The 14,858-nt window shown below is 39.5% G+C and overlaps 2 protein-coding genes across 13 annotated transcripts in view; both read right to left on the bottom strand.

Moving 5' to 3' along the window:
- Nucleotides 1-14,858, bottom strand: part of LOC115750563 (protein FAR-RED ELONGATED HYPOCOTYL 3) — an 874,908-nt gene that overhangs the window by 181,927 nt on the left and 678,123 nt on the right. The gene's annotated exons all lie outside the window — the stretch shown is intronic.
- LOC115731471 (protein CYSTEINE-RICH TRANSMEMBRANE MODULE 3) overlaps nt 1-14,858 on the bottom strand; it is a 49,310-nt gene that overhangs the window by 30,847 nt on the left and 3,605 nt on the right. For 4 of the 12 annotated variants that reach the window (XM_048286000.1, XM_048285999.1, XM_048285998.1 and 1 more), the window contains exons 1-3: nt 11,832-12,172; nt 3,522-3,576; nt 2,951-3,101 (exon numbers count right to left, since the gene is read on the bottom strand). In XM_048286000.1, coding sequence (XP_048141957.1) covers nt 2,951-3,101; nt 3,522-3,576; nt 11,832-11,894 — 269 coding nt within the window. In that variant the 5' untranslated portion in view covers nt 11,895-12,172. Of the gene's footprint in view, nt 1-2,806; nt 2,853-2,950; nt 3,102-3,492; nt 3,577-11,007; nt 11,180-11,287; nt 11,439-11,831; nt 12,173-14,858 lie in introns of those variants that run through there. The other 8 variants (XM_048286002.1, XM_048286009.1, XM_030688092.2 and 5 more) reach the window with 8 other exon arrangements.

Raw genomic sequence — 14,858 nt, 5'->3', positions numbered from 1 at the left:
TGAATTATCACATTTGATGATCATTATTTGTCTTTACAATCCGCTGATTATAACTTAAATCTACACATACGAAAAATATTAAACATTAACAAAGTAAAAATCTCAATCGTGTATATCACCGAAAATGAAAGCTTAGACTAACGATGGTTCTAGATTACACACTCATTATCGAACGTCATGGAATACCTCACGATTGCGCGCAATTTAGAACAAGAAAAAGCACAAAGATTCGTTCTAGGTTCCAACCTAGAACCTATCCCATTTCTAATTTTTTGAACCTGAAAATCTACCCTAATTTTCATCAATTCGGTTCTCCTGTTCTACTCTAGAAATTTGCTCACCCTACTTGTGTTTTTGTCATTTTATCGTGTTATGGCTCGGAAAAAGGAGAAGCGAGCCTTGTTTTGTCCAACAGCTTCTCTTGGGGTCGTACAACCCAAGCAACGGTCACCTGGGTTCGCATGACCGAGGCCATGACGAGTGGGTTAGGCATAAGTGTGGTTCGGGTTCCGAGGACCGGACCAGTAGTTTCGGTTCTCAATTTTCAGAATCGGGGACCGGATCGAAGATCCATAGAATTGGACTACCGCACCACCTGTACGATCTATTTTCGAGGGGTTCAATGAAATCGGTAAAATGAAAATAAAAATAAAAGCACACTAATTATTTGGAACGCAAAGCTTTTATTCAAGAACGCCGGTTTAGAAGGCAAAGATGTAATTATTCGGAAAAAAAGCACCCCGTTAGGTGGCCAGACCTAACTGCAGGATCGCCTTCCTTGGCCACAGGCAGCTTTAGAATTTTATCACCTTTAAATTGATCACGATGGGGGACTTCGTCCTTGATGGCATCCACTTGGATGGCCAGGCCGAGCCCCATTAATGCTACCCTCACCAGTGACTGCTGATATTTAAGTTGTGTATTAAAATATTACATAAAAAATGAAAATTTCTCGATCCGAGTGGGCTTTGTCCATTGGTCCGGTTCCTCCCTAGAACAGGGAACCAAATCGCTTGGACACTAGTTGCACCTTGAGGAACCAGGGACCGGACCGATGACCACTAAAACTGGATCAAATCTGTCGGTCCTGTCCGGCCTGGGCGGATTCCGATCTGATCGATCCATCTTACTCACCCCTAACGTGGGTTTGTTCGACCCAAGTAGATTGCCTACGGTCGCACGAAGCCAGACGAGACAACTAGCACCAGATTCGGCCCACCAACAGCCAAATTTAACCTCGTCAACCTACTCTCGACTACTAAGTCCGTGCCGATTTTTAGTTAAAAAAATTGAAAATGCTTTACAAACGGCGATTTTTCTAAGCATGATTTAAGGCAAAGGTATTTTGCCAATGCACTTTCAAATTACAATTTACCAAACACTACTTGCATTCCAAAAGATTCTTTTAGCCTAAAAATTTTGCATTTCCTCAAAATCGAATCAAAGGCATCCTATTTCGTGGACAGGCCCTCTTAGCAATCAAACATTTTATTCGACATTACCATGGTAACATAATCACATTGTCCGTAACGACTTGGAAAAAATAATAATTTTATGATAGCGACTTAGATGTCGACCCAAAGAAATAACCCGTCCACCAATTAGAATCATCTAGTTTGACTGATGAGAAAGGGATAAGTACATCGTGAGTGCCATAACTTGTGTACAGCATTCATTTGAGTGCTATAACTTTCAAAACGTTCACTTAAGTACCATAATTTTAAAAATCGTTTACTTGAGTGCCACATCGTAGCAAAATCATTCACTTAAGTGTTACATCATCTTTTCCAGCGTGCCACGTCGGTTTTCTAGCTAGCCACATTAGTTTTCCGGCGAGCCACGTCTGCTTTTCCGACGTCTACGTCAACATGACACTCAAGTGAACGATTTTTGAAAGTTATGGCACTTAAGTGAACGTTTTAAAAATTATGACACTCAAATGAATGCTGTACAAAAGTCATGACACTTCTAGTGTACTTATTCCGATGAGAAAGGTGGTAGCCAATATGACACAAGGGGACATTTCGCGTAGCGGCAATTTCTTTTCAGGTTTTGTTCGTTTCATAAAACATGAAAGATTATGAAATATTTTTGAAAAGTAATAGGTTATAAAAAAAATTAATTGACAAAAAATAATATCGTTATTGATAATATGTCTAAATAATCTTGTGGACGAATAAAATATTTTTTCGTTCATTTATTTTTTATAAATGATACATTCGATTATTTTAAAAAAATATATATTTTATGAATTCTTTATTTTTTGCAAAACACATCCTTAATCTCTTGATCTTGATTAGTATCCGCAATTAAGATTTCGAACAAGAAACAACGTCACATCATATGGAACCACCTTTTCAATATCGCATGTTTCATTTCATGCTAGTAAAGAAACCGAATTCGAGGAACTGGGCTGTCTAATTTGAAAAAACCCCATGCATTTCAGTTCATTACTATTTTATAGGTTGGTCAAGGGGTATAAACAATCACTCTCTTGAAGATAGAGTCTGTAATAATCTTTGCATGCCCACTGAATGGAAGATGTGAATTCCGAGGTCTCGCATTTGCATTTTCCCAAATCTTACGTTTAAATCAATGTCGGACTCATTTTACAGGGTTTAACATACAAATAAAAAATAAAAAAAAAAGGAAATAAGGAGCGAATTGGCAACACGAAAGATTCAAGAAAAAATTCGAGAAAACTAGTATATATCAAGAGACAATAACATGTCACAATATATGTCAACAGCGATAAAGAGAATGCTAAACATAAAGAGCAAAACGCCAATCCTCTCCGGTGGTATTCCTAGAAGCAAGCATCCAGGACGCAACAACAGCAGAGCGCGGCACAGCTGAAGAAGAAGAGGAGGAGCAATTAGGACAAGTTAATGTAACACAAAAATGTATTAAAATAAAAAAAAAAGGGCTACATTGTGAGATAATTACTTACCAGCCCTTCCAGAAGCCGTCGCCCTTCGTCTTGGTCTCGATAGGGACGGCGTTCTGCGCCGGCTGTTGGCCGTCCCTTGTGGGATAGCCGACCGGTGGAGGCGCCACGTACGCCGTTGCCGACACCGGTGGTGGGTAGGCCACTACACAAAACATTACGTACCGTCGTCACAAGTCATCGGTATAAGAATCCCAATACTTTGAAAAAAAAACCGTTCGAAAGTAGGTGGTGGGGCCAGCGGCCACATCCGCCGCCTCCACCAGCCCCCTCGGAAGAAAGCCGGCAACTCCTCCCGAGAATACAAACAATTGTTCTAACCGAAAAGAACGGCGAGAGCTAGCTCGATTCCTTCGTCAAGTCTAAACAAAAATTAGAACAAAAAGAAAAAAGAAGGACAGACAAACAAACGACTCCTGAACTGCTGTTACAATCGTCGATCGACCTGATCTGACTAAGAGGGTAAAAAGAAGCGATTTTTGACGAGAATGAACAGGCGAAATTCGAGGGAGAGGATCGAAACCGAAAAAGGCAGGAGGATCGATGGAGATCGGGGATGGGTTTCGATCATTACCTGGGATTTGGTTCTGCTTGTTGTACTGGCTCATCTTCGATCGGGAGACGTTGACTGAGATCTAGCACACGAACAAGTCCGTGATATGGAGAGCGAGAGAGAGAGAGAGAGATGATACAGGTGGTAGAGAGAGACGATAGCTAGGATGGAGAGAGAGTGCAGGTATGGTGCGAGATTTATAGAAGGACGGAGGAGGAAGACGACGACACGGAAGAGGAGAAGGGAGCAGGTGGTTGACGATGCTTACGAAGGCGCGTCACGCCGCGTGAGCTCGAGGGTACGAAGCAGAGGCGAAGCAACCGTTTTTCTTCTCCTTCTTCCCGGACTTTAGCTCGAGAACCGGTTCTTATTTTTACTACTCTTTCCTTTCAAAATTTTAAAAATACTTATTATAAATTTAAGTAAATTAAGGGGAAAAAAAAGTTGTTAATTTTCAAGAGTTTCGGACTTCGAAAAACAATAAACGTGTGAATTTGAAGATTTAGATCAACCAAATAAAAAAAAAGAAAATAAATGTCGTTCCGGACTCTTGTGAGACGTAATAATATGTAAAATCACACTAGAAACCGCGTCGTAGGGAATCGGAAAGTAAGTATCGAAAACATTGAGAAACGAAAATGAACATTTATTCGACAACATCATTGAATACGTCGATTGCCGAATGTTGTTAATTCTTGTGTGGTCGGAACCGAGATCGAAGTTGGCATATCTCAACACCGTATAATTCGGGCGGTTTTCTCATACTATCATTTCCCTTCAGTGTTGGATGATGACCACAAAAAAAAAAAAAAAATCCTTATTGGACAAAGCACAGGGTAGTTCTGATGGTACTTAACATAACAAGCGAGTTCCTTGCTCGGTTGAATTCCGTACGTTGATGCCGATGAGGATTATCGAACGAGTTTTGATTCCCGATAACGTGTTGGATAACTTATTTTCATTACTCAATTGAATTATCGGATCGCAAATAATTGTGTGGATCGATAATTTTTTTTTTTTTTTTTGGGTTCAAGAGAATCTCAAAAGGTTGAATACAGATCGGAACTTTGACACCTTCTTCATTCGCGAGACGAAGCGCTTTTTGGCGGCGTCAGCCAACAAAGCTGGAGGAGACCGCTGTCTTCGTTTGATGCAGCCCCAAAGAAATAAAACGCTGTGTCGTCTCAGGCCCGTCTCTTTACCGAACCATTTTATTCATTTACATTTTTTTTTTATGTTTATTGCGAAAGAATATTAATAACGACAATAATGAATGTCGGATTGCGTACGTCCTGCCGTTTTGCCTTTCCTTCTCCGCGTGCCGGATGTGAATGTCTTTTCGGGGGGTCGTTTCGGTCCTTCGGTCGGTCCAAGCCTTCGGAACGCAAACCTTCTTCTGTAAGCAATCTGTTTTCTCGTTTATTCATTACATTTTTATTGCGCTTTAGAATCAAGCCCCCGAAAAATAAATAGCCTTTCACCTTAAAAAAAAGGAAAGAACAAAAAATAATTTTCCTTTCTCGCTAAGCATTCCCGATAATGTGACTAGAAAATCTATTGTGCTTGAGAAATGCCAATTTCAAATGGTATAAGTAGTAGGTTGGAAAACATGAAGAGGTTTTCTTTTCTTTTTTTGAAGAAAATTAATGCTTGAGAATTTAGTAACCCTATTGATAAACTAGGAAGTAATTCTCGAGGAGGTAGTAAAAGTAGTTAAAGCCGGAAAACATGCCCTAAGAGGTCGCATGCCAATATTTCTGTTATAAAAATCAACTTATGGTCAAAAGTTGATTTTTCTACTTCTGCTTCTGAATAGAATTTGATTTTTCCACTTCTTGAGAGTAGTAAATTTTTTTTCTTTTTTACTTCTTTCGATGGCTCTAAAACCGCTTCTGAATCGAAAAGATGTTCTAGAAGTAGAAAAATGAAGTTGCGTAATCAAACATATTTGTGCTCTAGAAGTTGCGTTACCAAACGAATTCTGTTTACAATTTTTGAATATTCAAAATTCAATAAGAGATGAGAATTTTGATCATAAAAATCGAGGGATAAGTGCGTTGGAAATCCTAAAACGTGTCACGAAAGTGCAATTGAGCCCTACAACTTTCAAAAAGTGCAATTAAGTTCTAAAACTTGTCATGAATGTGCAATCGAGTCCTAAAACTTCTAATAAGTGCAATCGAGTCCTAAAATTTGTCAAATTGATGAAGTCAAGTCCTTCCTTTGATTACATTTTTGGAAAGTTTTATAATTCGATTATACCTTCATGACAAGTTTTAGGGCTTTCAATGCATTTGTCCCAAAAGTTAATAAGCCGAAGCTTATTTGATCATCTTACATCCTAACCAATACTAATGGATTATATTGAGGTATTTAACTTCATGCCACACGGGGTCACATTACCGCCATGTGGCGCCCTGTCCTGGCCATATGGCGTGACACCATTGGGTCTTTTTTTCAATTCAATCTAGTCGTATGGTCAACTTTGGTTGTCGCGAGGAAAAAACGAGCGAGGCGAGTCCCGTCCAATCTTCAGACCTCAGAAGCTCAAACGCAATGCGGGTTTTGTACTCGATTGACGAAACCTTAAAGACTCTTGTGATTCCACGACAAGAAAGAAATGTCAAGACCTCATGGAGCAACGATCCAAAATGTTCAGTAGTCGTTACACCTATCCCGCTTTAGCTTTCCAGCAATGAACATGTGTATGGAAATCATTTTTTTCTTGGTCAAATGATAAGTTATTCAATTTTGGTAAGAAAAGACTGGAAGGGCCGTCCAAGCCGGCTTCAATACGCAATGGACCCCCAAGGGCTCCAGGGGAAAATGAGACTTAGTATGGAAGAATTACCAAAAAATGTCCTAAACCTATTGCAATTGTGATAATTCAATCCTAAACTTCTTCTTTTTTTTACAAATTAAGTCCTAAACCTTTTGCGTTTGTAACAAATCAGTTCATCCAGCTAACTTTAGCTAGCCATTATTGAAGTGAATTGGCGACAAGGAAGATTCAAGAAAAAAAAAATTGAAAACACCAATATATATCACGTAACAATAACATATCACAATTTATGCCAATTGCGATAAAACAGAATGGTAAACACAAAGGACAAAAGGCGGATCCTTTCCCGGGGAGGGATTCCTAGAAGCAGGCATCCAGGACGCAGCAACAACACAGGTAGTAAAGGAGAAAAAAAATTATATTTAAAGATAATTGATTGTAAATAATTAACCGATAAGGAATAATATTAGTACTGATAATAATTTATGCCTATTTGATTTTGAAGACGATGAAAATATTTTTCGTTCAGTTATTTTTATAAGCAATACAAGCGATTAAGCTTTAGAAAAATATTTTCCAAATTTTTCATTTTTCGCGAAACAAACACATCCTTAATCTCTATAATAAAGATAAGCATTTCCATTGGACAATGAACAACTTCACATCACACGGAACCCGATATCGCGTGTTTCATTTCACGCTAGTAAAGCAACCAATGATCGTGGAACCAGGCGGTCTAATTTGGAAAACACCTATGAATTTCAGTTTATTGCTATTTTGGACCACGTTTTTAGTGGTGATGGCAACATTTTGCTTTCGAAATATTAAATGCACATCGATTTTGCACAAACGATTCTATAGGTTGGTCAAGGATTATAACAATATCAGTCTCTCAAAGATAGAGTTTGTAATAATCTTTGCATCGCGACCCACTAAATCGAAGATGTGGACTCCGACATATCGCGTTCGCATTTTCCCAGATCTTACGTTTAAATCAATGTCGGACTTGTTAGACGGGGGCAACATAATACAAAAAGGAAATAAGTGTCAAATTTTTTTCAGTCGAAAATACGAATCGAATTGGCTATACGGAAGATTCAAGAAACAATTCGAGAAAACTAGTATATATCAAGAGACAATAACATGTCACAATTTATGTCACCAGCGACAAAGAGAATGCTAAACACAGAGCAAAACGCGAATCCTCTCTAGTGGTATTCCTAGAAGCAATCATCCAAGACGCAGCAACAGCATAGCTGAAGAAGAAGAAGAACAGCAATTAGGACAAGTTAATGTAATAAAAAAATGTATCAAAAAAAGGAAAAAAAAAAAGGGATCCATTGTGGGATAATTACTTACTTGCCCTTCCAGAAGCCGTCGCCCTTCGTCTTGGTCTCGATAGGGACGGCATTCTGCGCTGGCTGTTGGCCGTCCCTTGTGGGATAGCCGGGAGGTGGTGGCGCCACGTACGCCGTCGCCGATGCCAGTGGTGGGTCGGCCACTGCACAAAACATTGCGCACCGTCATCACAAGCCATCGGTATAAGAGTACCAATAGTTTGAAAAAATAACCATGGAGGGCCACCTGAGCATTATTGGGCTTCCCACGCAATCTGGGAAATAACTTTTCCCAAACGCCAGCATTGAGATCGACAACGAAGTAGACATCCCATCCCCTCATCTCATGACGGGCGCGTCGATCGGCACAAGGATTGGAAGCGAGCCAATTCTGCACGCTCTCAAACTCGCCCGTAGCGCGTTCGATCAACTTGTGATTACGGGTGAGCAGTTCTAGGATCATCTAGATTCTAGGTACTTATAATCTATCAATCGGAACCGATTCCTTATTTTTTGGAACTTAAACTTACCTTGCATACATTAGAACTTGAAATCTATTACCCTATCACAGGTTCTAAGGTTTGTTTTAGGATCTACTTAGATTCCTCATTTATTCTTAATTGAATGATTATAATGAATTATCACCCTCGATGATCATTATTTCTAGCTACAATCCACTGATTATAACTTAAATCTAAACATACAAAAAATATTAAACATTAACAAAGTAAAAGTCTCAGTCATGTATATCACCGAAAATAGAAGCTTAGACTAACGGTAGTTCTAGATTACACATTCATTATCGGACGCCACGGAATACCACACGATTGCATGAAATTTAGAACAAAAAAAAGCACAAAGATTCGTTCTAGGTTCCAACTTGAAACCTACCCCATTTCTAATTTTTTGAACTTGAAAATCTGCCCTAATTTCCATCAGTTCGGTTCTGCTGTTCTACTCTAGAAATTTGCTCACCTCTACTTGTGTTTTTGTCATTTCATCGTGCTATGGCTCGGAAAAAGGAGAAGCGAGCCTTGTTTTGTCCAACAACTTCTCCTAGGGTCGTACAATCCAAGCAACGGCTGCCTGGGTTCGCATGACCCAGGCCGTGACGAGTGGGTTAGGGGTAAGTATAGTTCGGGTTTCGAGAACCGGACCAGTAGTTTCGGTTCTCAATTTTCAGAATCGAAGATCCATAGAACCGGACTGTACCGCACCACCAGTCCGATCTATTTCCGGGCGGTTCAATAAAACCGGTAAAATGAAAATAAAAATAAAAGCATACTAATTATTTGGAACGCAAAGCTTTTATTCAAGAACGCCGGTTTAGAAGGCAAAGATGTAATTATTCGGAAAAATGCACCCCGTTAGATGGCCAGACCTAACTGCAGGACCACCTTCTTTGGCCACAGGCAGCTTCAGAATTGTATCACCTTTAAATTGATCACGATCGGGGACTTCGTCCTTGATGGCGTCCACTCGGATGGCCAGGCCTAGCCCCATTAATGGTACCCTCACCAATGATTGCTGATATTTAAGCTGTGTATTAAAATATTAAATAAAAAATGAAAATTTCTCGATTCGAGTGGGTTTTTGTCCATTGGTTTCATTCCTCCCTAGAATAGGGAACCAGATTGCTTGGACACTGGTTGCACCTTGAGGAACCGGGGACCGGACCGATGACCACTAGAACTGGATCAAACCCATCGGTCTGTCCAGTTTGGGCGAATCCCGGTCTGATCGATCCATCTTGCTCACCCTTAACGTGGGTTTGCTCGACCCAAGTAGCGTCGCCTACGGTTGCACGAAGCCGGATGAGACTACTGGCACCAGATTCGGCTCACCGACAGCCAAATTTAACCTTGTCAACCTCTCGCCGATCGCTAAGTCCTTGCCGATTTTTAGTTAAAAAAATTGAAAATGCTTTACAAACCGTGATTTTTCTAAGCATCATTTAAGACAAAGGTATTTTGCCAATGCACTTTCAAATCACAATTTACCAAACACTACTTACATTCCGAAAAATTCTTTTAGCCTAAAAATTTTGCATTTCCTCAAAATCGAATCAAAGGCATCCTATTTCATGGACAAGCCCTCTCAGCAATCAAACATTTTATTTGACATTACCATGGTAACATAATCACATTGTGTGTAACGACTTGGAAAAAATAATAATTTTACGACCAAAGAAATAACCCGTCCACCAATTAGAATCATCTAGTTTGACCGATGAGAAAGGTGGTGGCCAATATGACACGCGGGGACATTTCGCGTAGTGGCAATTTCTTTTCAGGTTTTGTTCGTTTCATAAAACATGAAAAATTATGAAATATTTTTTAACTCGAATCAAGTGCCTCCGTGTCACTCTTACAAGGAACACGAAAGGACATATTCTATAATATACCATATTATTCTATATATTCTAGTTAACATAATTTAACTAACTAAAAAAAAAGCCAAATCAAATCCTATATTTTGATTTCGAAATCTTTTTGGACCAGATTGAAATAGGATTTTGGGGACAAGCAATAAACAAACCATGGAAAAATCCAAGCGACTCTTTCTTAAATCCAAGCGATCTTTTCGTAGTCCACGCATGTTGGAGATAGTTGTTATAAAATTGATAGAACCTAAAATGGATGAAACACCAGATAGATGAAGACTAGAAATTGCTAAATCAACTGCTCCTCCAGAATGGCTGGTAATACCACTGGGTGGACATTAATAGTTTATAAAAAAATTAATTGATAAAGGTATAATATCATTATTGATAATATGTCTAAATAATCTTGTGCACGAAGAAAATATTTTTTCGTTCATCTATTTTTATAAATGATACATTTGATTATTTTTTTAAAAAAAATATTTTATGAATTCTTTATTTTTCGCAAACCACACCCTTAATCTCTTGATCTTGATTAGTCTCCGCAATTAAGATTTTGAACAAGAAACAACGTCACATCATATGGAACCATCTTTTCGACATCGCATGTCTCATTTCACACTAGTAAAAAAACAGAATTCGAGGAAATGGGCTATCTAATGTGAAAAACCCCAATGAATTTCAGTTCATTACTATTTTGGACCAAGTTTCTAGTGGTAGCAGCAACATTTTGCTTTCGAAAAATTAAACGCACATCAACTTTGCACAAACGATTTTATAGGTTGGTCAAGGGGTATAAGGGTATAACAATCACTCTCTTGCAGATAAAGTCTGTAATAATCTTTGCATGCCCACTGAATGGAAGATGTGAATTCCAAGGTCTCGCATTTGCATTTTCCCAAATCTTACGTTTAAATCAAAGTCGGACTCATTTTACGGGGTTTAACATACAAAATTAAAAAAAAAAAAAAAAGGAAATAAGGAGCGAATTGGCAACACAAAAGATTCAAGAAAAAATTCGAGAAAACTAGTATATATCAAGAGACAATAACATGTCACAATATATGTCAACAGCGATAAAGAGAATGCTAAACATAAAGAGCAAAATGTGAATCCTCTCCGGTGGTATTCCTAGAAGCAAGCATCCAGGACGCAACAACAGCACAGCGCGGCACAGCTGAAGAAGAAGAAGAAGAGGAGCAATTAGGACAAGTTAATGTAACACAAAAAATGTATTTAAAAATAAAATAAAAAAAGGGCTACATTTTGTGAGATAATTACTTACCAGCCCTTCCAGAAGCCGTCTCCCTTGGTCTTGGTCTCGATAGGGACGGCATTCTGCGCCGGCTGTTGGCCGTCCCTTGTGGGATAGCCGACCGGTGGAGGCGCCACGTACGCCGTTGCCGACACCGGTGGTGGGTAGGCCACTACACAAAACATTACGTACCGTCGTCACAAGTCATCGGTATAAGAATCCCAATACTTTGAAAAAAAAACCGTTCGAAAGTAGGTGGTGGGGCCAGCGGCCACATCCGCCGCCTCCACCAGCCCCCTCGGAAGAAAGCCGGCAACTCCTCCCGAGAATACAAACAATTGTTCTAACCGAAAAGAACGGCGAGAGCTAGCTCGATTCCTTCGTCAAGTCTAAACAAAAATTAGAACAAAAAGAAAAAAAGACAGGACAGACAAACAAAGGACTCCTGAACTGCTGTTACAATCGTCGATCGACCTGATCTGACTAAGTGGGTAAAAAGAAGCGATTTTTGACGAGAACAAACCGGCGAAATTCGAGGGAGAGGATCAAAACCGAAAAGGGCAGGAGGATCGATGGAGATCGAGGACGGGTTTCGATCATTACCTGGGATTTGGTTCTGGTTGTTGTACTGGCTCATCTTCGATCGGGGAACGTTGACTGAGATCTAGCTCACGAACAAGTCTGTGCTTTGGAGAGCGAGAGAGAGAGAGAGATGATACAGGTGGTAGAGAGAGAAAGCGAGAGAGAGAGAGACGATAGGATGGAGAGAGAGTGCAGGTATGGTGCGAGATTTATAGAAGGACGGAGGAGGAAGACGACGACACGGAAGAGGAGAAGGGAGCAGGTGGTTGACGATGCTTCCGAAGGCGCGTCAAGCCGCGTGAGCTCGTGGGGCACGAAGCGAAAGCGAAGCAAGCGTTTTTCTTCCCCTTCTTCCCGGACTTTAGCTCGAGAACCGGTTCTTATCTTTACTCTTCTTTCCTTTCAAAATTTAAAATATGCTTATTATAAATTTAAGTAAATTAAGGGAAAAAAAAAGTTGTTCATTTTCAAGAGTTTCGGACTTCGAGTGTGAATTTGAAGATTTAGATCAACCAAATAAAAAATTAAAAAATAAATGTCGCTCCGGACTCTTATGAGATGTAACAATATGTAAAATCACACTAGAGATCGCATCGTAGGGAATCAGAAAGTAAGCGTCGAAAACATTGATAAACGAAAATGAACCTTTATTCGATAACATCACCGAATACGTCGACTGCTGAATGTTGTTAATTCTCATATAGTCGGAAACGCAATCGAAGCCGGCATATCTCAACACGATATTGTTCGGGCAATTTTCTCATACTATCATTTCCCTTCGGTGTTGGATGGCGACCATAAAAAAAGAAAAAATCCTTATTGGACAAAGCGCGAGGTGGTCCCGATGTTACTTAACATAATGAGCGAGTTCCTTGCTCGGTTGAATTCCGTACATCCGTGCCGATGGGATTATCGAACGAGTTTTGATTTCCGATGACATGTTGGATAACTTATTTTTATTACTCATTTGAATTATCAGATCGCAAATAACTGTGAGGATCATATGAGCAGACACGATAAAGATTTTTCTTTTTTTTTTCAAGAGAATCTCGAAAGGTTGAATACAGATCGGAACTTTCACAGCTTCTTCATTCGCGAGACGAAGCGCTTTTTGGCGGCGTCAGCCAACAAAGCCGGAGGAGACCGCCGTCTTTGTTTGATGCAGCCCCAAAGAAGAAAAACGCGGTGTCGTCTCAGGCTGGTCTCTTTTATCGAACCATTTCATTCATTTATATTTATTTTTTTCGTTCACCGCGAAAGAACATTAATAACGACAGTAATTAATGTCGGGTTGCGTGCGTCTTGCCGTTTTGCCTTTCCTTCTCCGCGTGCCCAATGTGAATGTCTCTTCGGGGGTCGTTTCGGTCGGTCGGTCGGTCAGTCGGTCGGTCGGTCCCAGCCTACGGAACGCAAGCCTTCTTCTGTAAGCAATCTGTTTCCTCGTCTATTCATTCATTCATTCATTACATTTTTATTGCGTTGAAGAATCAAGCCCCCAAAAAATAAATAGCCTTTCACCTTTAAAAAAAAAAAAGGAGAAAAAAAAAAGAGGTGCCATAAATAAATATAAATAAATAAATTTTGCAAATGATCCATCTAGCTCATGTTCCTTCGTCGGGAGACATACTGATGACGACTCATCATCTCTTTGGAAGATCCAACCATCGCGCAGCAATAGCAACCCCCGACATTTCTTTACGGAATATACTTCCTTTCCTTTAGCATTATTTCAATATTCAAAATTCAATAAGAGATGAGAATTTCGGTGATAAAAATCAAGGGATAAGCGCTTTGGAAGTCTTGAAATTTGTCTCAAAAGTGCACTTGAGTCCTACAGCTTTTTAAAAAGTGCAATTAAGTTCTATAACTTGTCAGAACGTGCAATCGATTTCTAAAACTTGTCAAATTGGTGAAATCAAGCCCTTCCTTTGATAGCATTTTCTGAAATTTTTAAGACTCGATTGCACTTTCGTGATAAGCTTTAGGACTTGATTGCATTTTTTGAAAGTCTTAAGACTCAATTGCACTTTCATGATAAGTTTTAAAGCTTAATAAGCTAAAAGCTTATTAAGTTCACCGTATATCTTAACCGATACTAAAATCGGATTCTTCATATGGTTACAAGAACCTTAATGTTACACGTAAGCATAAGAATTATACTTGATCATAGATCTGGCGGCTGCCGTGCCACGTTCATCCTTGGGCAGGCTTGGGAAAGAGCCTATTATTATTGGGTCCAACCGGGCCTCATCAAACTCATTTTGCTCATCAGCAGTCCCGAGCTAAAAAATTTTGATCCGATCTTATGTTGGCCAATTGATAACCTCTAATCAAACTATCAATAAGGCGGTAGAATTTCGCAATTAGTAATAATTAATAAGGAATAAGAACATTCTTTCTACAAATAAGTATTTATAAGCTTTTTACGTATGGTTCGACTTCCTATGTAAGAAAATTAACAATGAACATATATGTGAATATAGTCAGTGACCTTTTGGTTTAGTAACATTACTTGATTAGATCAGAGTTATTGAAAAATTAATATTTTGATCGAACAAACCAAAATGATTAGCACTTTATTGAATTTCAGATGCCATTCCTTGTCACATGGGCTAAACAAGGGATCCTCCAATTTGGCCTCGAAGTTGGGGGGAACAAGTCCATTTTGAATTAGGGGCCAAGCCTCCAAGTGCAAGTGATGAAAAGATTGTGTCCAATAGCCGAATCAACAATTCAAAAGAAGTTGCAAAGTGAATTCCCAAAAGAACATGAAACTAATGGGTGTGCACATCGGGGTCGCAAAAGCTCATAGACTTGGTTATCTCTTCCCTAATTGGCTTTCTAAGCCCCCTCAACCCCTTTGAGATTTGTTATGTAAGGACTCGAGTCGTGTTTATTTCGCTGGTACTCGAAAGTTCATGGAAGTACTTTCCTTTTGACCCCAAAAAAAAAAAAAAAATCCCAAAAGAACATGGCAAAATTGAACCACGGCGGAGCGCCAAAGGGCGACCCGGGAATG

The sequence above is a fragment of the Rhodamnia argentea genome, chromosome 10 (genome assembly GCF_020921035.1).
Source record: "Rhodamnia argentea isolate NSW1041297 chromosome 10, ASM2092103v1, whole genome shotgun sequence".
NCBI lineage: Eukaryota > Viridiplantae > Streptophyta > Magnoliopsida > Myrtales > Myrtaceae > Rhodamnia > Rhodamnia argentea.
The sequence above is the reverse complement of the archived record's forward strand: the minus strand, read 5'-3'. Positions and strand labels throughout refer to the sequence as shown.